This window comes from Pectinophora gossypiella, chromosome 19 (assembly GCF_024362695.1).
Source record: "Pectinophora gossypiella chromosome 19, ilPecGoss1.1, whole genome shotgun sequence".
Taxonomy (NCBI): Eukaryota; Metazoa; Arthropoda; class Insecta; order Lepidoptera; family Gelechiidae; genus Pectinophora; species Pectinophora gossypiella.
The window spans coordinates 11,510,938-11,538,828 of record NC_065422.1 but is presented as its reverse complement, the minus strand read 5'-3'; the positions used below and the strand labels follow the sequence as shown (position 1 = coordinate 11,538,828).

General features: G+C 35.9%; 1 protein-coding gene across 1 annotated transcript; it reads left to right on the top strand.

Annotated features, from left to right (window-relative positions):
* The first annotated feature begins 10,864 nt into the window (after positions 1-10,864).
* Positions 10,865-15,992, top strand: LOC126375635 (uncharacterized). Its single transcript, XM_050022658.1, has 3 exons — positions 10,865-15,025; positions 15,124-15,221; positions 15,311-15,992. The coding sequence occupies exon 1, from the start codon at positions 11,156-11,158 to the stop codon at positions 13,817-13,819; it is 2,664 nt and encodes an 887-aa protein (XP_049878615.1). The 5' UTR covers positions 10,865-11,155; the 3' UTR covers positions 13,820-15,025; positions 15,124-15,221; positions 15,311-15,992.
* Positions 15,993-27,891: the final 11,899 nt, after the last annotated feature.

The following is a 27,891-nucleotide window of genomic DNA, read 5'->3' as shown; positions in this document are numbered from 1 at the left end:
GCTTTTTGAGTTAATTAGACAGACAGATTTACTTTCGTATTTATAATATTACTTAGTCACTGTGGTCCAGTGGTACACAGCAACGGGGAGCGCCGCTTCAAACCCCAGGCCTCCCCTCAATCAACCGAAATGGGTATGGAGTATACTCCACTACGCCAACCAACACCGACGAGTACACTAATCGGACTTACACCAATGAGTTATTAATTTATCTGAAGTGCAGTTTTTACTAACACAACCATTATAGACGGCAATACAGCTCACCGCCTTCACGTTGGCCTGACTGACAGTTCGGTGAAGTATGTGTACTTAGTTCCGAAGGATGTAAGTACCTCTGATTGCCGCAATTGGGATGTAATTCTGAACTTTTATTTGTTCATACAACTTAGATCCATACTATAATAAAAACAATATCAACGTAAGTCTTAAACTCTACGATGTCGTAATGTTCCCACACCACCCGCATTCAGAAGTGGCACACGGGCTCATTAGCTGCCCACGCGCATATACTTCCTGCGCACTACCAGATTGTAGCGTATCATGTCACCCAGAGTGTAATAGCTCGAGGGATGGATTAAGAGAAAACATACCTTTCTTCTTTTAGCTCATGGTTATGGTCATGGTGGTAGTGGAGGTGGTAATAACATAGAGTAGCTTAAGTGCCAGTCACCCTTTCCGTGTCAGTTAGTTATATCTATTGGTTGCAAATCAGGTTTTTTTTTATTTATTTATGACGCACATCAACAGTAAAAACACACAACAGTTAATATAACTTTCTTAAGGCTAGTACTAGTGCTTGCACCAATTGCAAACGTGCACAACTTATGTAATTAACATGCATGTAGAATTTTGATTAGGTAGTTGAAGAAACAACAAAAAAACAGTATAACAAAAGGTAATATAATATTTTTTATTTACTTACTTCATTATTCATGCCCGAAGGAATCCGACAAAAGAAAAACCTAACTATGTATAACATAACAAATACTTTATTGCACAAACACAATACCAAAAAACATAACAAAAGAGAAATAGAAAATATAGATAGATATGTATATAGATAGTACAGTAGTGTGTGTAGTAGTGGTGTGTAGTAGTGTGTAGTGTGGTAGTTGTATGACTTATGAAGAATTTCATGTAGAGTTCATGAGTTTTTCGATTTGTACTTAAGTATTTTAAAATGCTCGAGTTACTTTTCCAAGGAAATATTTCCAGTTGGGTAGACAGAGGCCACGAAATTCATCTCATCAAAGACTTCATGCATCCACGAAAATCATGAAATCCCGAAATACTTTTCAAAAAGCGATTTTTCAAATCAAATCAAAATCAAATCAAATATACTTTATTGTACACAACATACAGAACAAATTAACACAGATCAGATCAGATTTTTCATTGCATTCGCTAAAGAATCGTAAATAAACTATTCAATAAGTAGCATAATAAGTAAATAAACCGATTATAGTTAGTAATGAAAACAAAAACTTCCTAAACGCCCTAACTACGGACCTTACAACCGTACCCAAGTCCGGGCCTGCTCAACATATGGATATGAATCAAATGACTCAAACACTGGAATCACTGACACAGTTCATGCTATTGTGCCCACAACGCTAATTGCGTGACCATGACACTTGCACAGAATGAGACTGGAGTGCCATTAAATCATGCCCCATTGTCCACGGAACTCTGTTTTTATGGTGCCCTGGCAAAGGGGCGGAACTGTCATGCGCTCGAGTTTCCGTCCGTCTGTCTGTTCGTGCACGTTTTAATCATAGCTGCTTTTATGCGCTTGGCAAAATGGGAAAAGCAAAGGGATTAGTAACAGGGTAAAAGGTATAAAAGTGTCTTCAAATTAATCCTCTCAAAAAACGTAAAGGCTCTCAGCTAGCCAGATTCAAATAAGAATAATGTTGATTGAGGTTTACGCAGTTATTGTCATAATTAAAACACATATTATGTTGGTTGAATGTGTTAGACAGAAATTAAACTATACGATTTTATGTGTTTTAATTATACTGATATGTTGCTACCCTATGATGAGAAAATAAACATTAGTATACAGGTGTGTAGTATACCTACACAGCCACTCCTCGCGAGCAGTTTTTATATCCCGTGTATATCCCAATAGAAGGCAAGCATATTGGGCAAGCCACGTGATAACAATTATCTATACTTAATCCAAATATGAATTCAAACTCCTCAAGTCAAATTCAGTTGTCTAGAGCCCGAGCAGGTATTCAAATACTTTACCCTGCAATGTAAGTCACACGTTCTCAGGGAAAAAATGACGAGAGAAAATAAAGAACCCTGAATAAGTGAGTTGTTTTTTTGACGTGACAAATGGCATCAACAACTTGGCCGGACAAATGGGGAGCGCTGAGGGCTTGCACCCGGTACAACATTTAAGACAACAGGCCCAGTTGGGCGGAAATCTCGGTTCAGAGCGTCGTCTGAGAGGATAATGTTTAAAAGAATTAATCGACCCCAGTGGGTCGATAGCGATAAGCGCTGAATGAGGGAAATCGTCGACAACTCCGACGGGGTCGGTATCGTGGTTTTGAAGTGTTTGTTGTCGCGAGCTGATTGGCTGCCTCTATGGCTAGAGTAAATGGGTTCGCCGGGATCGTATAAAATATTACGTATTCGGATGGATGTATTCGCATGTATTCGGAAGCCAGAAAAAACTACCAGGGCTTTTGGGAGGTGCGGAGCAGAATCGAAAAAACGTTTTGAAGCTAATTTAAGCCATTGGGCATGAATAAGTGAATCAGACACTCGCTTGACTGGGTTTTATAGAGCAAAGGACGACGAACATACAAGGTAATAAAACCTGAGAGAGAATAGAGGAATTACTCGATTACCTGCGAAAGTCGTTAAGTTTAGGTAAATTTTATTGCTCTGTGATTGGTGTGGTAGTGTAATGTGTTTTTTAATTACCTACTTACATTTAAGCTTCACCTATTTTTAGCTATAAGATTTCTGTATTTTTAGGATATGATGTAAGACGTAAAACGGAATATAGGGGTAAATAAATTTAAAGGTTTTAAAATGTTGTAAGGGTTGGTTTAAGTTTTATAATATACAGGGTGTTAGTGACATCGTAACTAAAACTTTGAGGGTTGATTCAGACCATGATACTCAGTTGATATCAAGTGGAATTTTCCATTGCATGGAAATGAAAATAATAAAAAAAAACATGAATTTTCCGGCAGGAAATTCCACTTGATATTAACTCAGAATAATGAGCTGAATCATCCCCCTTAGTATTCGTTACGATGTCACTAACACCCTGTATATTTTGTATATGGTAAGTAACTAAGTAGGTATAATAAAAAAGCTCCATGAAACGCGGGAACTTAGTCTATCATACGATGGCTGTACCTACTTCTGACTACACTAATTAGGTAAGTATATAAGTAAATATGGCTTGAGGTTTAAATTTATTATATTATAAATCAATCCCAATGCCTCTAAGCTTACCCTACCTACCCCGATAGGGATAATAAGCATGACTTTACGTACCTAAAACATAAAATTACACTCGTTTTACATAATTCCTCTTCACTTTAGAACCACAAAGAAAGTCAAGTGAAAAACAAAGTTATAGAGGATATTACAATCTGTCATGAGGCCGCGGCGCGGTACAAATGTAAAAAACTCGAAAGTAGGTCGGGATGTCAACGGAGAGTTTAAATGGCCTTCCAAGGGAGACGACACTGCTTCTTGTTTATATGACTGCGGCCTTTAAACCCGCGAGCGATTAATGTTCTAAACGTTTATAGCTTAACATATTTTGGGACAGAGCGTCGAAAGGCGAGAGGCTAAAATTACTCCAAAATGACACGTGAATTTCCCATACTTCTTCTTTCTAAACATAAGTACTTAAAAGACGAAACTAACCCTAATTTATTTTAAAAAAATCTAAAAACAATGCTAATTAAAAAGAGCTATTACACTGTAGACGAATTTTTAAACGATAAATTTTAATTTTAATACACACTTCCTCTCTTCCCTTCAACGTTGCTGTGCCCTACAGGGTCGATGTTTTAGATCCTATGCCTATGTAACACCCCATTGTACTACACGGAATGCAATAAATAATTGAGAATTGAACTGAATTCTTCTTACATTTTTTTAACACATTTCTTCTCGAGTGACAAAACTTAGCTACTTAGCTCCAATATCTTGTTTTTTACGTGAATTATCGTATATTTGCAACACCCACATCCACAGCAACCAAAGTAAGTATGGAAAAGTATGGAGTCCAATGGGACTTGCTGACCAAATTCTCATCATACACTTATCTAGTAAAACTGCAATTGTATGGCCCCAACCTAAAGGTTAGCATTCATTATCCACTTGTTTTTGCTACACAGGGCAGTGAAGCGAAATGCAAATTTAAATTGCGTTACACACCTAATCCAAGCTGAATTTCATGACCTCTTCACAACAATTGTGAGACAGAAAGCTCGGTCAAGCATGGGTAAGTACTTAGTTCATCTTGCGATGGATGTTCCTCTGACTACCCCAGAAAGGCACTTTACAGGCTACGTTCCTCAAAAAAATATATAGATGGCGCTGTACAGAGTTGCCTTCGTTTACCTTGTCTTTGTTCTTGGGTATAAATGATGACCCTTGTTATTACACCCAGGCACAACACATCTTCCACCCATTATTATTCTGATCAAAATAAAGAGAAACGATATAAATATCAACCAACAGTTATTTTTATATATGCCTCTACCAATACATTAATATTTTTGAATAATTATGTACAGTCATGAGCAATATCATGTGCCCACTTTAGAGCCCTGTCGCACTATCATATTTGAAATTTAATGTGACATGGTTTCAAAGTTGCACATGGTACTCGTACTCGTGACCCGAGCAATAAGAAAAAAAGGTAAGTAAGTACCTAATCACGTTAACCTTTTCACGCAGAGACCATGGGTCATTGATGGTTCATAACAGATAGTCATTAGACCACATAATAACGGGTTCTTACCGCGTTTAAATGGGGAACCCGTTATTATGTGCTTTAATTATGATAATAGCCGCGTAAACTTAAAGCAATGTACGTCATTAGACGTTCAGTCCTTAAAAGTGTTAAATATATTTTTTGGGGAACGTGGCCTGGATAGACCCTTATTGTAAATGTAGTGGTGAGCTTATGTTATGTTGATAACAATCGTTCCCATAACAATGTTTTATTCTATTGACTAAGCCATGGTTTACATTATGTTTTATTCCATAATTCTATTCCCTCATTTCATGCATGAGAAACGGGCATGAACGCGTGTTAAATCAAAAAATGCTAATGACGAACTTGTCAATTGTCGTTCCCCAAACACACGATAGATGACGTTGTTCACCTTTGACGTGATAATTAGGTACCTATTTTCGCATTACTGGGTTAAGTACATAAAATTATTCAATAATGTAATGGTAGAAGCACATATAAAACTAATTGTTGCTCGATATTTGAATCATATTATGTATACAATGATGTTGCTACCTATATTGCTTCTCTTTATTTTGATCAGAATAATAATGGGTGGAAGTTGTAATTGTAGGTACTTACCTTGGTGTAATAAAAAGGGTCATCATTTATACCCAAAAACAAAGATAAAAGATGCATACTTCTGTTATCCATGAAATTAGATACATCGTGTTTTTTGGGAAACGTCGATAGGATAGTCCCTCATTGGGAAATGTCCAGAGGCCGGGGAGAAACTGCCGGTACCGCTTCCATTGAGCTGAAATATGAAAAGTTAGGATGCTGTATTTGTTTGTCACAAAACCTTGTTTTCTTTAAAAACATTTCCTTTACCTCATACACAACTCATATATGCTCTTATGAATTGCTTTAGATAGTAGTATGTTATTGGGCATTCTAGACCATCGAAGTGAAGGGATTCGCGAAAATGTTCTTGGGCATTCTAGACCATCTTCGTTCAGTCGGATCGCTCGAGCGCCAACGCGCTATCGCGCGCGCTCTCGCGGATCCCTTCACTTCGATGGTCTAGAATGCCCAAGAACATTTTCGCGAATCCCTTCACTTCGATGGTCTAGAAATACCCAATAACATCGAGTGTGGTTCTTAATATTACGATCAATCGGTTAGCAACTACAACACTCACCAGTATAGCTCGAGTCATCATGGGATTTCATATCACTGTATTTAATATCACAAGTATAATATCACTTAGAAAATTATTTTGGTCTGTCCGTGTTCGAATCAAGTTTTTTCCTGTAAGTCAAATTCATTAGCAGATTGCTTCATGTCTCTATACAATTTGCTGTCCTGTCATCCAATACCAGATTGGCTCAACGATCTCCAGAATTATGACATAAAGTGATAATATAATTTGAGACTCACAAAGTACCATACGAAAATATCAGAAATTCTATCCAGATTGGCGCGAGTCGTCATTGAATTCAAGAACAGCTTCGGTCCTGTCATTTAATACCAGATTGGCTCAACGATCTCTAGAATTATGACATAAAGTGATAATATAATTGAGACTCACAAAGTGCCATACGAAAATATCAGAAATTCTATCCAGATTGGCGCGAGTCGTCATTGAATTCAAGAACAGCTTCGGTCCTGTCATTTAATACCAGATTGGCTCAACGAACTCTAGAATTATGACATAAAGTGATAATATAATTGAGACTCACAAAGTGCCATACGAAAATATCAGAAATTCTATCCAGATTGGCGCGAGTCGTCATTGAATTCAGGAACAGCTTCGGTCCTGTCATTCAATACCAGATTGGCTCAACGATCTCTAGAATTATGATATACTTAAAGTGATAATATAATTTGAGACCCACAAAGTACCATACGAAAATATCAGAAATTCTATCCAGATTGGCGCGAGTCGTCATTGAATTCAAGAACAGCTTCGGTCCTGTCATTCAATACCAGATTGGCTCAACGATCTCTAGAATTATGATATAAAGTGACGATACAATGTGTGACCCAAAAATTACCACAAGGATGTCAGAAATTCTATCCAGATTGGCGCGAGTCGTCATTGAATTCAAGATCAGCTTCGAACCTGTCATTCAATACCAGATTGGCTCAACGATCTCTAGAATTAGACATAAAAGTGACGATACAATGTGTGACCCAAAAATTACCACATGGGTGTTAGAAATTCTATCCAGATTGGCGCGAGTCGTCATTAAATTCAAGAACCGCTTCGGTCCTGTCATTCAATGCCATATTGGCTCAACGATCTCTAGAATTAGACATAAAAATGACGATACAATGTGTGACCCAAAAATTACCACATGGGTGTTAGAAATTCTATCCAGATTGGCGCGAGTCGTCATTAAATTCAAGAACAGCTTCGATTCTGTCATTCAATGCCAGATTGGCTCAACGATCTCTAGAATTAGACATAAAAGTGACGATACAATGTGTGACCCAAAAATTACCACATGGGTGTCAGAAATTCTGTCCAAATTGGCGTGAGTCGTAATTAGATTCAAGGACAGCAAATTGTAATAACATAATGAATTTGACTTACATGATATAATTCCCATAGCGGAAGCTTTTTCCTAATAGTGTGATCAATTAATTTAACTATTTATAAAAGAATCAAAATCACTCTCTAGCTCACTTGTCATGCCCGGTCAAGGCAAAAATCTATACTGAATTACATTACACATTACACAGATTGTGCCTCGTATGCATTGAGGAATGTGGGCTATACTATACCATATATTATATCAATCAGGTATCCTCTGACTCGTGGGAAACTTTTTAATAAACAACTAGTTTCAGTTACTGACTTCGCTTGATAAATTATTTTTATTGCAGGGTACAGGTTTACCTACAATACATTATGAAGAAGGTGAACAAGTTTTCACTTTTGATTCATCATGCAGAATCAATGCTTTGCGTTTACTCAAATATTGTTATGTTTTTGTTCAACTGTAATGATGATGGTGATTATAACGTTCGACTTATTGTTCGATTCAAAGCAGGTTGAAATAAGGTTAATATTATTTAAAATATCAGTATTGAAACGTTGCACTCCTTGTTCATTACAACTTAGGTACCTACCTAATGTACAACTAGATCGTGATTATATAATCATCACAACCAGTATGCAGGTATATTCATGATATTCCTCTTCGTAAGATTATCGTTTATATTCAATGTACATAATTTAGTCAGAAAAAAAATGTATGTAGAGAATCGAACTTGTAACATATACCTACATTGAACATCAAACTCTTAACCACTGAGCCATCGTCGTACTGCGTCATCGGAAATAGGTGTAAGTTTACGTCTGTGTAATAAATACCTAATTAATATGAATATGCGGTGTATCATTTTACAAAGTGTTGCGACTAACTCGTTTGTTCGTGAGAATAGCAACTAAGCATTTTAGCGATGACTACGCGTCCAAAATGCAAAAATTTGAAATATGCAATGCATAATCCGTTATTGTCTTGCATTTAAGGTTTTATTTTGCATAATTCAGTTTTGCACGGATTTGTATTGTTTTTCTATAAAATAGGAAAAATCATTAAACTTTACTCATTCCTTTGATCGATTCCCAATTGTCCACAATTGTGGTATCCTCATCCGTGTTATTTTCATCTTCAGTGCTTTTCTTCAAGAAAGTTTGTTAAAATGTTAGTAAGTATTTACATTTACTTTTAGTTTATGTATTATGTTGGAGTTTTTTACATAATAAATTTACATAACATTTTAAATACCATGTACCTAACCGATTTCTTAATTTTCAGGTCTAACTACGAATATTCATCCGGTTCGGACTCCCAACTGCCGCTGGCGCCTACGTCTGCGCTAAAAGTGTTGAAAAAGAAGCCTGCGAGCAAGAGGAAGCCGGCGGAGTCGACCCCAACGCCTACTAGGTAAGATTAATAATATGATTATCTTTAATCTTGTGTGCTTTTGAGAGAAGTTAATAGTGAGACAGTCGTGCCCATCAGTGGAACATTAAATAGGTACTTTAATATCTATCACTTTACTTTTATTTTATTCGAGATAATTTTACGCTATTTGCAAATACAACTTACATATCCCCTATCTCTACCCTTTTGACATACATGCATAATTATATGTTATGTTATGTATCTTGATTAATAGTAACAAAAGTAATATAAAAATAATGTAATGGGTATAATGAGCGTTCTAATTGGAAATCGTAGCGCACGGCGGTAACACTTGCATCGTTTCAATATAAACATTATTGTTACAGTTCTAAAAAGAAGTCGCGTTCGAGCGCCAACGACGAGGCAGGCGCGACCGCAACGTATTCATCGAGGTATGTAACAAAACCTAATTTTCTACATATTTTGTCTACATTATTAATTTTATAAATAGGAAAGATTTGATTGTCAAATTGTATATTTGGATGGAATGGACTCCGAAACTTACTGGATCGATTTGAAAAATTCTTTCACCATTAGAATCTTACATTATTTCTGATGAACATAGGCTACTCGTATACCTATGTATTTTGTTCACCCGAGCACCCGTGCGACGCCGGGGCGGACAGCTGGTTCAATAATTGTGTAGATATCTTTATTACACTCCATAATTCATTATACACATTACGAACAATATCATTATGATGAACATAGTTCAAAATAAGGTGACGGAGACGTTTGTGCAGCTATTCCTTTGTTCCTTTAAACCTATATAAATTATTACTTATTCGTATTTTTCGGTTTCCAGTACTGGCCCTGGAGGACTCTTCGGGTTTGAGACGGGAGCAACTTCGGGGACGTCGAAGTCTGCAGTGCTGCAGACTTATTTGACCAGCCGCGTCCCCAACGGTCGAGTGCGCCGGGAGCTCGTCAACCAGTCTGGCGAGTACTATATAGAGTTCCGGGTGTATAACACCGAGAAAGCTGTTGCCTCTAAACCAGATCAGCGGTGGAAAGAGGCTGAAGTTACTCTTAAAGTAAAGTTAGATCGGGGGACTCCGCAGTGGGAGAAAATGCAATCGTTTATGCAGCGGATTCATAATTTATTTGAAGATTGTGAGCCCGTCTTCATAAGCGAATAGTAATAAGTACAGCTACTACTCAGGTACTTATTACAACCTTTTCTCTCACTGCTGCTGTTCATTGATATAACTTCACTTTAAGATACTTAGTAGTTTTTTTCCACTGAATTTTCAACCAAATACCTATGAAATTATAATTGTAAATCATACATTCATTGTGTATATTGCAATTTTATGTCGTTAGCGTATGAAAGGCGAGGCATTTTCTTTGTATATTTAAAGTATACTTATCAAAAATGGTGTTTTGTACAGTTTGTAAAGTCTCTGTAGATCGTGTTCATTGGATGGGGCATTTACGAAGCACTAACCATAAAAATAAAAATATTTCTCCTTTTAGCGACGGGATTGAATTAATTGAGTCCGCATTTCGCAACCGAATAGCTTCATACAGAATATTATCACCAGATTTGGATGGTCATAATTCTTTAGATCGGTTTCTTGATGATATAAAAAATAAAATCAAAACATTAATTGATTTGTCTCTCAAGGAAAATGACTGTATAAAACTCAATTTTGAACATTTTGCTGTTTTTCTTTTAGTAAAAAATGATTCTCAGGAAATAAAGTCTTTTGGAACTAAAAATTATACTCTCTATAAAAATTATGACTTTGATAGTTTAATGAACAAAGTGAAAATTAGTTTGATGAGAAAAAAATGTGAATTTCAAGAACGTGATAGTGGTTGGACCTTCTTACATAATTCCCATTTAGAATTGAATATTAATAAATATCAACCATTAAGAGGGTCAGGTCACATTGATTTGCCTGCACCAATCAAAGCCAGAAAAGCGTGTGTAAACATAAAAAACGAAGACAGTTTTTGCTTTTTGTGGTCAGTTACAGCTGCTTTATACCCAGTTAAATCTCATCCTGATAGAGTATCGTCATATCCTAATTTCAAAGACGTTTTAAATGTAGAGGATATATCGTTTCCAGTTACTTTTTCAGACATAGCTAAATTTGAAATTAACAACCCTCAAATATGTATTTTTGTTTACGGTTTAAAAGATAATAATACAGTTATCGGCCCTCTTTACAAATCTGAACCATTAAATAAAAAAGTAATTCATCTACTGTACCTACAGGAAGGTAATATGTCACATTACTGTTTAATCAAGGATTTACCGCGACTAGTTAGAAGTCAAATTTCTAAACATCATGGTAAGTTGTATTTTTGCGAACATTGTTTGTTATTTTTCAACTCGACCGATCAGTTAAGTTCTCATAGTTGTGGAGGTGTAGCTACTAAATTACCCCCAAAAGGGTCATTTATAGAGTTCAAAAATTATAACAGAAAACAAAATGTTCCTTTTGTTGTTTATGCAGATTTTGAGTCAATGCTCGTACCCTACGAGACTTGTGAAAATGATCCTATCAAGTCAAGCACAGTGACTCATCAGCAGCACGTGCCCGTAGCTTTTGCTTATCATCTTGTTTGTACTGTAGATGAACGATATAATCACATTACATCGTACCGAGGACAAGATTGTGTTGACAAATTTGTTGATTCAATTTGCAACGATGCAAAAAGGATAAGCGCAGTATTAAGTAATAGTGTACCTATGGTTTTTACAGAAAGTGATGCGTTAAACTTTGAAAATGCCGAAACTTGTCACATATGCGAGCGTTTATTGGTTATGGATAAAGTTAGAGACCATTGTCACATAACTGGTAAATACCGCGGTGCGGCTCACAGTCAATGTAATTTGAACTTTCAAGTGCCCAAATTCTTACCTGTTTTCTTTCATAATCTTTCAGGTTATGACTGTCATCTTTTTATTAAGGAGCTTGCTAAAGTTCCTGGACCCATCAAGGTCATACCTAAAACCAAAGAAAATTATATTTCTTTCACGAAATTTGTGTCTATATCCGATACCGATAGCTTTCAGATACGATTTGTAGATTCCTTTAAGTTTTTGGGAACTAGCTTAGAAAAACTAACCCCGACTTTAAAAAACGATGAATTTAGATACTTAAAATCTTACTATCCCGATGAAAAACACTTTAATTTGCTTACTCGAAAGGGCGTATACCCTTACGATTATATGTGTAACTGGGAACGATATAAAGAAAAGTGTTTGCCTCCCAAAGACTGTTTTTACAATTCTCTCACCAATGAACCGATCTCAGATGAGGATTATGAGCACGCTCAATCAGTGTGGTTAAAATTTTCATTAACCAATATGGGTGAATATACTGATTTGTACTTGATAACAGATGTACTTTTGTTGACAGATATCTATGAAAATTTCCGACTTACATGTAAACAATATTACCAACTCGATCCTGCATTCTATCTTACGGCTCCGAGTCTATCATTTGATGCAATGCTCCTTAAAACAGGCGTTCGTTTAGAACTTGTAACTGATTTAGAAATTTACCGTATGATACAGCAAGGTATACGCGGTGGCGTTTGCATGTGTTCTAAACGACATGTTAAAGCAAATCATAAATATCTGGAAACATTTGATCCATCTCACCCAAGTTCATATATTGTTTACTTTGACTGTAACAATTTATATGGATACAGTATGTGCCAAACATTACCACATTCAAACTTCAGATTTGTGAACGATTCTGAATTAAAAACTTTAGAGTCGAATATTTTAAATATTATGGATGACTCTGAAAATGGTTTTATTCTTGAGGTGGACTTATCGTACCCTTCACATTTACATGATGAACATAATGATTTTCCATTTTGTCCTGAAAAAATTATTTCACCCAGAGGAAAATCGAAAAAATTAATACCTAATTTGTATGATAAATACAATTATGTTATTCATTACGTACATCTAAAAAAATGCTTAGAACATGGCTTGGTGTTGAAAAAGATTCATAGAGCTATAACATTTAATCAAAGTAACTTTTTAAAAAAATACATAGATCTCAACACCCAACTTCGCCAGAAAGCACAGTCTACTTTTGAACAAGATTTTTTTAAATTATTAAACAACAGCATATTTGGAAAAACTTTGGAGAACACAGAACAACGAGTAGATGTACGATTGGTTAATAAGTGGTCAGACAAAAATAATCTAACTAAAAAATGTACTGGCGCAGAGACCTTAATAGCAAGTCCCAATTTCCATAGTGCTTCAATATTCTCTGAGAATTTGGTAGCTATACAGATGAAACATTCACAGATTGTGCTTGACAAACCAATTTATATTGGTTTTGCTGTACTTGAACTCTCAAAAAGTCATATGTACGATTTCCATTACTCAAAAATAAAACCATTTTATGGAAACCGCATTAAGTTGTGCTATACCGATACTGATAGCTTCGTATATAATGTGCATACAGATGACATTTACCAAGATTTGAAGACTAACTTCTTAAAATATTTTGACACAAGCAATTACAACCCAAAAAATGAATTTGGTTTACCTATTGTTAATAAAAAGATTCCTGGTTTATTCAAGGACGAAATGGGTGGACAAATAATTAGAGAGTTTGTAGGATTAAGGTCAAAGCTTTACTGTATTAAAACCTTAAACAAAACAATAAAAAAGGCGAAGGGTACCAAAAAAAATGTAATTAATGGTTTGAGCGTATCAGACTATAAACATGTGTTATACAATGGTGATGTTGTTTACAAAAAAAATGTTCTATTTAAATCAATTAAACATGAAATTTTCACTCAAAAAGTAAATAAAATAGCTCTTTCTAGCAACGATGATAAGCGATTGTTAGAATCTGATAAAGTGACTACCCTTGCTTGGGGTCATAAATCAATTTTTGGCTGTACTGCTTAAGGTGATTCTTTCAAGGTCAATTGTTCTTCGCAGTGGGAGGAATTGTAGTCGTTTATGTAGCAGATTCATAATCTATTCGAAGATTGCAAGCTCGTTTTTAAGAGAGAAAAGTAAAAATACCTATGTAACAATTACCCCTGAAAGAATCATCCTTAGAACTCTTTGTTTGTAAATACTTAGGTTAGTATACTTTATGTTGTAAGTAGGTACCTATAAACATAAAAATATAATATAAGATGATGACGATTGTTATATAAAAAGTTAGCAGCAGTGGAGAAAATAAATAAGAATATGATATACATAATAGTTTCATTTATTCATACCTACCAAATCACCAGACAGGTAACTTAGACCTTCGTCACACTTGATGGAAATTAAGTCGTGGATCTTCCGCAACGGAACGCCGATACAAATATTTGTATAAAAATTACAAATAGCAGGCACACACAGGCAGGTTATTTACCGCAACGGAAGTTCGGCGTCGGAATTTCCGCCAAGTGTGGCGAAGGTCTTACTGTTTCAACGAGTACCGACATGTTGGATACCTAAGTATACTATATTGTCTTGCACAATCATTGAAATTAATCACCGTAGATTCAAAATTTATAGGATAAAAAGTAGCCTTTGCGTTAATGCGGTAGCTATGTGATATATCTAGCTACCAAATTTCATCCGTTCAGCTCTTTAGGGGTTTCGCATTTATAACATTAGTGTGATGAAATAAGTACTTAGATAAATACTTCCTTTAATTATAATCGCTAGTCTCCATTTTTCATGTTTAAACTTGTTAACGTGAAATACAACGCGACAATGAAAACCTAAGCGATTTTGAGTGTGCACGTGCGGTAACATGAGAAGGCGCATATGTGCGGGGCAACGCGGCGACCGCGACGTTGCATCATAATTTATTTCATTTCTATTTCGCTTCTCGTTAGTGCAACACCTTCGAAAATGTCCGCGTCCATGCCGAAAATGAGTTTTCTCGCTATAGTGGGGGATGAAGTCCCAAAATTTACAGTATCAATACAAATTCATCGTCTTCGCCGAGATGGAGATAAGATCAAAGAAAAAACTCTTGTGAGAAGTATATACGGCGCGCATGATAAAGAAGATCGAGTGCTGGCATCCGCGCTGTACTCATGTTACCTGATGTCAAAGGAGCTGGGTGAACAAGTTGAAACTTGTAGCTTAAATAAGTATGAACAGGTAATATTCGTTTATTGTGTTATTGTGTGCATAAACTACCTATTACTTTATTTTATATGTGTTGAGGGGTATAGTCTAATCTGTCATTGTATTTTCAGTTACTCGTGGAGAAAGACGTAGACACCGTTGACGGTTAAAAATCATCATCATAATTTCGAAGGTGTAGCACTAAAAGCGGTGCCTGCTAAGTACTTTGGTAAGTACTGTGGTTTATTTTATAAATAAAATCAAATGTTTGTATTTTATTTTATACATAAATTAATGTGATACGTTTTATTGTTTCAGAACATGTCGAATAATTTAACAAACGTTAACGAAGATGATTTATTCTACCCTTACGCGCAAGATCCGCTTGCTGACTTCGATGAAAGGTATCCTGTTCAAGCGACTACCACAAAATCGACGGCGCCTCATGATAACAAGAGTCAAAAGCTGAAAAGTGATAAGAAGAAGAAGAGGAAGATAATTAAATCTAAAGTTAAATGCGGAAAATGGAAGCAGTCATCTTCATTTGTGCAAAATCGGAACGCGGAGAAAGCCACCAAGTTAATTAAAATCAGCATAGTGGATTTAGGTGCTTCAAATACAAGTGAAAATCAAGAAAAAAGTGATGTTTTAGTGAAAGCCCAATATATGGTAAAAGATAGTTATGATGATATATTGGGACAGACTGAAAAATTAATTAACAATATTTCAAAGACATTGTGTAATTACAGTACTTGTATTTATATGTAACATGCGATTATTTCATAAATATGTTGGAATCGCATTTTCGTGTATTCACAACACAGTAAATTCCATCGCAAATAAAGTCTCTGACTAATGTCAGAGTACTACAAGCTATGGAAACATTTAATGTATATAGTAGAAATAGTTAATATGGTAACTGTTATTTCAAAATATATTTTTTTATCTATTGTACTTTAAACAGTTTTATGAACTTAATAAATAAAATGTGTTTTTCAAATTTCGTTGTTTTACTAGAAAACCGTTAAATGAAACAAAATCATAAATCAATATTTTACTTTTTATTTAAATAAATCAAATAAGTACATATTATTTTCGAAATACCATTTTTTTACACATACCACACTTTTTATAGCACACTTTTTTGAATGATTTACACATGTCATAGAATTATTTTTATCATAGATATCACACAGTTTCATAAAATTAGGACATCCTTTAGAACCAATATCTATTACCGTGCACGTAGGACACAATTCATTAATCCATTTCACTTTTTCTAAGCCCTTAGTAATTATTTTTCTGTTATTCAAATATGGTACAATTATACGTTTAAATTCACGGTAGTCAATGAAACCTTCACTCCAGTAAATCCCATGATTTGCCTCTAGCCATCGTACTTGTTTTTTTTCTTGTTTTGTTAAATAATTAAAAGGATTAGGGGGTTTAACTAAAAACATTACTGTATATTCAGCATATGCTATAGCCAATTCCTTCACAATAAAATCGTTCTTAACTTTAAACCCCAAAAGATCGACGATCACAATGTCGTTCATGATAGTTTTTTTACTATATTACTCAAAGGCTTGTATTCAATGATACTATCGTTTAATATGAGGCAATAAGCAGATGTTCCGTCAGGTATAATTTCGTCACTTTCTATCTCAACCCGAACGTCCACGGATCCTGTTTTTAGATTGTCGACTTGGCGTGAGCAGTCAATGACGAAGAGAGGAGCTATCTCTTTAAACTCTTTAGCACTTAGCAAAGGATCTGCTCGCCGTCCGTAATAAGACTGTTGGAATCTCACATATTGTTCATATAATAAAGCAATTTTATAACCGGCAAAATCAACATTTATATTTTCGTACGGAAAGTAAGTAGAATTGAGGTAGACTTTAGCGTCACGCAAGTAACAGTGGTCAAATCTAGACATATCTGCATTTGCATTATTTTTTCTTTTCGTTTGCAATCCTATAATTACATATCTTGGTTTTTCAATTTGAGAAGACGTTTTTATAGACCAGGTATGCTTTGTAGTCTGTGGAAGTAAAGGATATTCGTACAAATCCCAATTCCTAAATACTAATTGAATTCCACGATCTTTTTCCAAGAGTTTCAATAAATTAATCCTTTCTATATCAGAAACTTTTACATGAGGGACACGCCATACTATTTTATCAATGTGAACATTTTCAACGTATTCACCCGTATTAAGTTTCACTGCGTTGAGATTCGTATTACTTCGCAACAGAATTAGTTCATGTTTACAGTTAATAATTACTTTTTTATAATCTTCCGCGAAGCCAAGAATATGAGTAAGAGGAATGGAAACTGAAAAACGTCCATTGTTTACATTTTTAGTACCATTAATATCCCAGCCCCATACTTTAGACACACGTGAATCGCTTTGATTCATAGATAGTAAAGCTTTAATTGTAGTTGTAATTCCCGCGTTTTTAACTCTATCGATCTCTACTCCATTGAGTTCATACCTAATATCTTGGAATAAGTACAGTAAAGCATTGTTTGTAAATTCAATACTTGATGCCGATATCGGTTCTGGTGTGCCAGGCTTCAGGACGTTTACAACCCCTTCCAAATACAAAGTGCTTGCTGATGGTAAAATACATAAATCTTGCTGGTTTATAGGTATTCGAATTTCATCATTCCTGTTGAAACTTGTTATATATGGTTTGTAGGAATGGTATTCGACACCATCTATTGTGTTGTCGTAAGCAGGCTTTGAAGAAATGTCTAAAATATTCATTTTAACAACCCAATTGCTTTTAAAAAGTCCTTGTTTTCTTTAGTTAACTTTGCCTTCTTCTTGGCTGTATCTTTGCAGATAGTTCGGCGATGACTGATGTTTTTAGTTTGTTGTGTAGTGTATTTATTATAGTCGATCATTTTTTCTTGAGATGTAAATACAGCTGTACTTCTTCACCACGTAAGTTGATAGGATTGTTGGAAGTATCTAATAATTTTATATGTATGCAGCTGATACTTTTTTGGTTGACGGGGAAATAAATAATGTTTTTAGGAACTTCTACTATTCTGTATCCAGGAGGCACATTAAGAGCAAATTCATGTATAATGTGACTAGGTTCTCCATTAATATATGATCCGCTTACTAAATCACATTCAACTCTTACCACCGTTGTTGACAGAATGTCGACTGGGTGTTTAGAGGTGTGCATTATATTTGCTTTTAGAACGTGTGCTCCAAATCCTAGCAACTTACCAATCGAATTTTCTTTATCAAAATGTATATCTTTTGTACAAAAAATTGAGGTTTGTAGAGTATTATTATTACACTGCAGATTAAAGGCAGATGCTTTTATTTTCTCCTTCAAGTAATCATTTATGTCTTGTAGCTCGTATGCTCCTTCAGGTATTTCAATTAATTCATTATCACCATATATAAATCGGTTGTTTCTTTTATCGATATTAGGAATCGAATTAAATGTAGATAAATACAACAAAGCGCACTCATATTCACCGTCTAGCTGTATTGCAGGTGAATAATAAGTCGATAAAGCTGATGAGTTACCAGTAATTGACAGTGTGAAGGACATTTTACTATTAACATAAAATAAAACAATGTTCCATGTTATATATATTTATTCCAAAAGTCAACTAAATATGCCAAACACAAATGACCACAATTTACACTATTGAAATTCTGATATCTATTGTAATTATAATATATGTTACATTTCTTTAAATACTTTATTAGTTCTAGTGGAGGCTTAAGATCCCCATAGCTATTGAAATATTCACAATATTTATTTATTTTTACATAAGCAACCCAGTGAGTTCCTTCATTTTCTGAATTGTCTAAATTAATAATTCCACATTCAATTTTTTTTGGCATTTTAGGCAACCTATCTTTCATATAAACAGCACGAAAATAAGGAATATTTTTGGCATACTTCATAATATCAATATTTGTTAATGCTCGATTAGGTAGCTCTTTCATCAAGATTTGGTACATTTTATGAATAATCCGTTTCCTTTCTTGTAAGGTTTCATGTATAAACCTTTACCGATTGCAACCGATTCCATCACCTTATTATGACGTTCTGTTTCACGCAAGTTCTGTTGAGCGGTTTTATAGTCATTTACAGTTTTAGCAACACCAGCTGCACCGCCTGCTAAAGCGCCTAAGGCTGATAAGCCAGCAAATATTGGAATTAATGGTAAAATTCCTCCTGTTTTCGGTATAGGTATAACACGTGGTAAACGAATTTTATGTTTATGATTTTTAAAGATTTTTTTTGCAGCTAAATATGCATATTTTACCACTGACTTATTATCTTTAGGTTTCAGTTTCTTGATGTGTGACTTTATTCGAGAAACTAAACCTTTAAAACTTGTGATACCAGATCCCGTTTTTAATTTTGTTTTCATAACTTTACTGACCAGCCATGATGCGAGTTTTTCACCCTTCCCAGCGTTTTTTGCTTTGAGTCGTGCTTTAGCCATATTTAAAAGTTGTAAATCTGCTTGATGACGATTATGTAAATCACTATAATTCGAGTATGCTATGTCGTGGCGTTTGCAGGCTTCGTCAAGTTCATTAACACCTATATCACCTCGCAATAATCGTTCTTTTAACCTAGTCCCGGGTCCGCAATAGTTGTAACCCGGTAGGTGTAACTCAAACGGTAAATTATTTATTAAACTATTTATTAGTCCTCCTCCTTGCATGGGTACAAACATAATGAAAATAGATAGAGATAACTGTTCTATTTATTGAACAATCTCTTTTTTGTTAACCCAACTATTCTCTTCCTGTGATAAACCTAACCATTTCACATATAGTTGATTTCCTCTTTTCTTAATAACTTTTTCAATCAAATATACATCAGGATAAGCAGTTTTTTGTAATTCGTGTTCATAAAAGCCTCCCAATATTTCGTTACTTTTTTGATCTTCAATTTGATAAGTGACTGGCTTCGTATTTACACATTTTTTAATACGAAATATCTCTGTAGACCAGTTAGGTGTATATCCTTTGCTAAAACTACTTTTATATTTGCTTATACGAACGTAGTCACCAACTTTAAATTTATGACCATTTTTTTCTAATTTATTTTTTCCGATTTTCATTATATTATTTTTTATGATTGGTTCATTTTCATAATTGATGTCGATTGGTTTGAACTGTGTAGTACGGTGTTTAGTATTGTTGTAGGTACACACGATTTTATTTAACGGTATTCCTACCCACTTGTAATTGCCATTAAGACTGAAAAGTTTGTATAGTTTGGTTTTCAATGTCCTTATAACTCTTTCCACAATAGAAGCTTTTTTAGTAGAGTATGTTGAATAATGGTTAACAGATAAAGATTTCATTAAATTTTGAAAAATGGTGTTATAAAATTCTGTTCCTTGGTCAGTTTGCAAGTTGATAGGCTTTCGATAAGAATGCTTGACTATTGTCTCAAAAGCACGAGTCACCTCTTCCTTATTCTTCGTTTTAAGCGGTATTACCCACGTGTACTTTGAAAAACAGTCTATAACAACTAATATGTAATTATGACCCCTATTATAATTCTTTAAATGTTTTAAATCAATTAAATCAGCTTGCCATAGATCATCAATTCCTTTTAATATTACAGAACGGCGAATAAAATTTCTTCGTGCCGGTCTGTGAATTTCATTTACAACTTGTTCTTTAATCATTTTGTTGTTTCACCTTTTCGCTATATTTTTTCCTCAAATACTGATCAAAAACGTCTGGTAACTCTGCTTTTAAAGTTTTTAACTTTGAATCAACGTCTTTTAGAATGCTGCTTCTACAAGCACTTATCAGTAAGTCTACATCTGTCTTTGTGTAAGATTTAGTTGTAATTTTATCAACATATTCTTTATTCACTACATCATCGGATTCTGTTGGAGTCTTCACACCTCTCATTCTATTCAAATGTAAATTGATTTCTCCGTGTTCTACTTTAAGTACTGATTCTTCGCTAAAATTTAATACGTCGGATAAACGCATCCTTTTATGTACGTGGTGGCCGAATTTATCAATATTCATTTTAATAGTCTGAATTAACGAAAGGTTGGTTTATAATTAAAACAATAATCATGTGTTTCTCTATTTATTTATTCTTGCTAAAATGGTATATTTTGTCACTTAATATTTTTTCTACTCCTCTACTTTAATCTGGCATTTAAATAACCAAAAAGTCTAATATAAGTACATACATAATTAAACTCTTTGAAAAAGTGTACGCTCTATGGCCTATAAAAGCATTGTTTACAAAGTGTAACTGTACTATAATGTCGCCAAAAAAGCATTGTTGTTGTTTTTTTTTTTTTGACCTGGAAACTGGCACCTTTACTTTGTTTGGTGCCATAGATATACTATAAAAAAAAAGTATACATTTGCCGCCATTTTCCCGCGCGTTGGAAAATAAATTGGAAAATTTTTGTGTTTCGTTTAAAATTACGTCGTCGTAGAAAAAGTATTGTATGCAACGTTGTATAACTAGGTCAAAAAATGCTCGTGGCGTCTCTTATTGCGATGTTCGCCAAGGCTCACATCGCAACTCACGCCACTCGCATTTTTTGACCCTTCTTATACAACTGTTGCATAAAATACTATTATTTTGGGTGATAATTCCCCGTTCTGTCAATTCTTCTATTATGGAAATCATTTCATTATCCAATCCTGTGTTGCCAGCTTCTCGCGAAGCTACTAATAATTTTAATCGCTCAACTAATTCGTTAGGATCATCCCAATAAATGTAATCAACATTTTTATTTATTTTTTTTAATACTGGTAAGCCTTCTCCTTTAGCAACACTCTCATCTGTACTGTTTGCTGATATAGAACGAGCTAATTTGAACATTGGTTTTATGATTTGTAAATATTTCCTTCCTTTATTGCTTTTTATAGGTTTTCTTGGATCATAATCTCGTCGATGAGCGTTTGTGTCTATTAACATTTGTTTATAATATGATTTATCGTTTTCAGATATTAGGCTTAAATCAGGAACTTTTTTGAATAGTAACTCTTTTAGACCTGGTGTAATTTGATATATACATCCATTTATTGACATTTGCTTATCATCAATAACCAACCGGGCTGAGCCAAGCATAAGTTTCCCACGTTCATATCTTGCACCAAATGGAACGTCTTCAAACACTTCCGGAGAAAGAGACCATGACGATATATTTTTATGAGGACTTCCATGAGATTCAATAGATTTGAAAGATTCATCTATATTATTATCAGTTGTAATACTTTCATCCCCTGAATCTTCTTCGGTGGTGTTATCAGATTGTTCCTCTACATTTGAAGAAGCATTTTTGTGCATTAATGTTTTATCCAACTGTACATTAGCAAAAGAGTCATCTCCACTAGATTTTATGTTATTCATGGAATTATTTAAAATTTGATTAAGTGGATTAACTATAGGCTTAAAAACGGTTTCCAGTGCTTTTTCATTATCCGACTGGATATCTCTCATCTTACGAACCTTCTTTTTCACTGCCTCTGCAGCATTAACTATCTGTCTTTTTAACGATTGTTCCATTATAGAGATAGCTTAATACGTGTTTTGCTTTGTACAGCGTAGAGACGAATAGGTAAATGAGGTTAAAGTGATACTATTTATAAATATATATGGTTGACGATGACAAAGTTGAGAACGCTATCATACTTGAGATAGACAACAGAATTTTCAGTTTAGTCAAAAACTATAAATGTATCAAACATCTTCCTGTACCCCCCTTCATTTTTTCCACAATCTTTATTTATAACTACATAATTATAGTTGTTACTCCATACCTTTGAACACATTTCTCTAAATTGTGCCCACGACATGTCTGTGCCTACATGTTCATCGTATACATGTTTTAGATTGATATCGTCCTGTTTAAATAATACTATCAAATTTGAATTATCTCTAACAAGTTGTTTAGGAATCTTAGTATAGGTCTGATTTAAATAAAAGCTATCTATATTTCTATGTCTCCCCATAGCAAAATAATCCCGCATGTTGTTTTGATTTTCACAGGCGACGTCGTCGAATATAATTATAGAATTCGAACGAGCCTCCTGCGGGCTTAGAACTTCATCTTTTTCATGAAATTTATAAAATGATACACCCGGTACCATTTTTAACACATTTTCTAAATATTCATACTTTGGTTGACAAAGAGACTTGGAATATACATATAAATTTCTATAACGAAGACCATTTTTATGCAATAAAAGTCCAATCATTAAATTAGTTTTGCCGCAATTAGATGGCCCACAAATAATGCACCTTATTGTATTCGGCAATAGTTTTCCATGACGTCGAGTGTCAGAGCTCGATATAGGACAGATTTCAGGTAGTTTCAAAGCATGTTTCTGTTTCACAAATTTCATTATAAGTATAAAGCGATGACAATTTGTCTATTGCGTGTTATAGCTTTTACAGCAATGAAATGTATTTCTTGACGCAATGTTATTTAAACTTAAATATTGATGTGATATGCTGTCCCGTAGGTTATGAGCATTCTAATTCGAAATTGTGACAACCACAAACGGTGGTAATACTGTTTTACGTTGTCGATTAGATAATTATTTTAAAACAGTTTATTGTTGTGTGAATATACCTACTTTCAATTTGTGAATTGAACATTCTAGACGAGTTTATTGTTAAAACCCCACACGGAACGGAGTGAACGCAAGCGAACGAAGTGAAGTTTTGTGTTTTAACGATAAAGTGGTCTAGAAAGCCAGGACAAAAATCTAGACTCAAAAAAATGTGATATGAAATCGACTCGTGCTATACTGGTGAGTGTTGTAGTTGCTAACCGATTGATCGTAATATTAAGAACCACACTCGATGTTATTGGGTATTTCTAGACCATCGAAGTGAAGGGATTCGCGAAAATGTTCTTGGGCATTCTAGACCATCGAAGTGAAGGGATCCGCGAGAGCGCGCGCGATAGCGCGTTGGCGCTCGAGCGATCCGACTGAACGAAGATGGTCTAGAATGCCCAAGAACATTTTCGCGAATCCCTTCACTTCGATGGTCTAGAATGCCCAATAACATACTACTTTAGATGACAAAAGCTTCTCTCAAAAACCGGGACCTTTGGAACCGGTCAAGTGGCGCAGATATTTCGGGGCGCCCGGTAGAAATCGGGGCATTATGCAACATTGCACTCGACGCCAATCCCCGCTGAAAGCAAAATGTACCCAGTTGCGGATCCAGTCATAATTATAGTTTGGGGGTTTTTGAGTATCATGTTTTGGTTACACAAGCACTCCATACAAAAATCTCGTTCTTACCGTGTGTCGCCTAACACGTAAGTGCGAGCGAGACAAACAGTTGGCGCGCGCTCCGTTTCTCCTTAACAGCTTACGGGTATTTAGACTAAAGTGAGACTCAGCGGAGGGTGAGGTTAAACATAACTCTAGCTCGGCACTGATATGAATTACAGCAGGACGGAGTATCCATTCTATACGTTGTTTATTCTTTATTCTATGACATAAGACTAGATTGGGACTAGGCATCAATATTCTCTGCAAGTTATCTGATTACTTGTAGCTCTTCCCACCCCAATAGGGATTACGGGCGTGAGTTTATTATGTATTTCTGTAATAATATCAGGACAGGCAACATTGGTGCTAATTCCTGTACACACCATCTAATTTTATTTTAAGTTAATAAATAGAAAACTGTCATTTTCTAATCCGCCGAAAAGGAAAAAAACGGTTAATCGACAGGCATAAAATTTATGAAACACACGTTAATTTGAGGCACACATTTAAAACAACCCTCTAAAAGTTTTATATCGGCCAATTACCCGCGAGATATCGAGCTATTCATTTATTAACAGCTGTCAATCATCCGTCTCTTTCCTTTCCTGCTGATAAGAAAATGACAGGTATAACTTAAAATAAAATTAGGAGGTGTCTGCAGGAATCGGGGAAATTATCAAGATAAAAGTCGAGTTTTGTCAGAGGTGGTGTTTGGGGAGGAGCCCTTAGCTCATTGGGCCCCGGGGCCCTAAACCCCGCGCCGGTCCTGGATGTATCCGAACGTTCACAAAGGAAAGGAACGTGGTCAGAGAAGAATGACGTCAATTTGCCGGGCACCAACGTTAAGTGGGCACTGATTACGGGGGGATATTTCAACGCTGCTCCATACGTAGACTGATGGCGTTCTTCAACGCTGGCTGGAAGAGATCTCTTATTGGGACAAGTCCGCCTATTGTACATTTGTTAGTTTCCTTAACTTCAGGAATTCGAATATTGCTTCAGAAATAATTTACCAAGTACTTACTTAAGTTAGGTAGGTCAGATAGAAAAAAAAATAGGTTAGGTCCAAAAGAGCTATATAGATAAAAAAATGTATACTTAACAGAATCCGCACGGTACCTACCACTAAGATATAAATAAACATATTTCGTAACATAAGCTCACGACTAGGCATATCCCGATTGGGGTAGTCAAACGTACTTACATTCCATCACAAGATGAAATAAGTACCCACTGTGGACGGTAGCTTTTTTAACATTTTGTATTGTTTTTGTATTATAAATAAAGTAATGGCGTTCAAAAGAGCAGCCTGCGCGGCTTCGTGCGTTTGCGGGGACGAGGGGGGTTTTTCTAGTGTCGTTCGATGTCGTCATCGGCTGTCAAAACGTCAGTCATTAAAATTTATCTGCGCGAGCACACGCTCCTCTTTTGGAAACCGTTTTTGCAAAGTTAATCGCGTTGTACTTCATTTCCACAACTATCATTTTGGCCTTCGAGCCCGATCAAGTGAACCGCCAAGTGGTTATTGGATGGAATGTTTTTTACTCCGCCGGGAAAAATGGTTAAAACAAGGAGCGCAATACGCAAGCTGCAAGAGCAAGAACAACAGGGAGCTGATGCTAACGTCCAGGAACAGCAGCCCCACTACTCTGCTCCGCTGCCAGTGCTACCACAAAAGGAGAAAGTTGAAAATCTAAATTTCGATACGACTATAGTTATGACTGGGGGTAGTCGTTCCGTGAAGTCAGAAATACCCGTACAACATAATATCGATGTACCCTCAACGTCCGGAATTCTGAAGAAAACAAAGTCGAAAACACGATCTTCAACGCCTTCTGTACAAGCCAGACGGGCAAAACTGGAATTAGAAGCAGCTGAAGCGCGAGCGCGTATACAAATGGAATTAATTGACAAAAAACTCGCCGCCGACATCGCCGAACTGTGCGATGAGAACCGTTCTAATGACTCGAAATCGGAATGCAGTGTTAGTGATAAGAATGGTGAAGTGGAGAAATGGATAGATCAGTCATTGCACGTTGAACATTGTATATCGAAGGACCAAACGTGTACAAGTGTAATTTATCCACCAATAAAAGACATTTTCTTACCGGTGTGTGGGGATCAATTACGTCAGCAGCATGTCGCGGAGGCATCAACTGGAGCAGGGCCCCCGCCGGCCACGGCCCCGCCTGGCGTGCCGCAGCAGGCTACTTCGAAACCGCAGCCACCCACCAGGCCAACACCGCCCCAGTTAGACCAACCGCTGTCGGTGCCGCCAGCATACCCGTCCTCGTCCGCCTTACCTTCTTCGGGCGAAGACACTATTGGTACACTTCGTATGCTGACGAGCGCGCTTAAGGAACTGGCTGTCGCCACCACGGCAGCCACTACGGATGGACCTAACACGAAGATGTTGAGCCGCCTATGCACGCCGAGAGACTTACCTTATTTTTCCGGTGACCCACTGGAGTGGCTACAGTTTAAGCAGACCTATGAAGAATCATCTCAGTTATGCAGATTCAGCGACAAAGAAAACATATGGAGACTCCGTAAATGTCTTCAGGGTACTGCAAAGGAAGCAGTGAACGCACTTCTAATCAGTGCAAGTGCGCCTGATATCATCATGTCAACATTACAGTTACAATTTGGCAACCCTGATATAATTATATCACGAATAATGCAAGATGTAAACAAACTGCGCTGCATGTCATTAGATTACCATAAAGAGATCGTCGCATTCGCTGTGAAAATAAAAAATGTCGTAGCAGCTGTGTTAGCAATCGGACATTACGAATACTTGCAAGGTACTAGTCTAACGGCGACTATACTGTCTAAATTACCTACAGTATTGATTTCCAAGTGGACCGATTACAGTTATCCACTCATCAGCGAAGGGATCAAGCCTAAACTTATGATACTGTCCGATTTCCTATCTGAAGAAGCTATGAAAGTGACGAGAACCGGAATAACATTATCTTTTCTAACGACGAGTGAAACCAGTGCTAAAAAAAAGAATTATATCCTCCGCCGTTATTCGAAGCCTTGTAGACATATTTTGAGATAGCATTCCTGTTTCACGACTGTGGCAACACCTTGATACACGTAGTTTCCGCCCCTACCCGCCGTTTACCCCCACCATGTTCACCAGGCAGGTAAGGGTTTAGCTATGATGTGTCTTCATTGGCGTTTTTGAATTCGCGCTGTGCACACCTGTCTTAAAGGAAACGCTGCTAGTGTTCGGTTGTTATATATAATATTACGTAGTTTCATTATATATATTCTTATTTAAATTTTTTAGTATTATATTTTGTTCTAAATGGCGGATAGTGATAGTTCGTCAAGTTATTCCGGCACTTCTGAGCAATCGGAAGAGCCGGAATCCCGTCCACGTGTCTCGGAAAGGAAGAGGAAGCGAGCCTCTAAGGATGCAGGCTCTAAGCGGCGGAAAACCGAAGAAGGTAAGGCAATTGAACGCCTTACCCAACAAGTAAGTGAATTGCAAAATTTTATTTACTATTCTCATATGTATCAGGCTGATAATGAAGTGGACCCATCTGTGCCTGTCGGACAGGTGTCTTCGAAGGAGAAAGATAATATTTTCGGCCTAGAGCTCGTTACTAATCTG

Excerpts from the sequence above, each read along its gene's own strand:
- LOC126375635 (XM_050022658.1), top strand. The coding sequence starts at position 11,156 with ATGTCACATTACTGTTTAATCAAGGATTTACCGCGACTAGTTAGAAGT.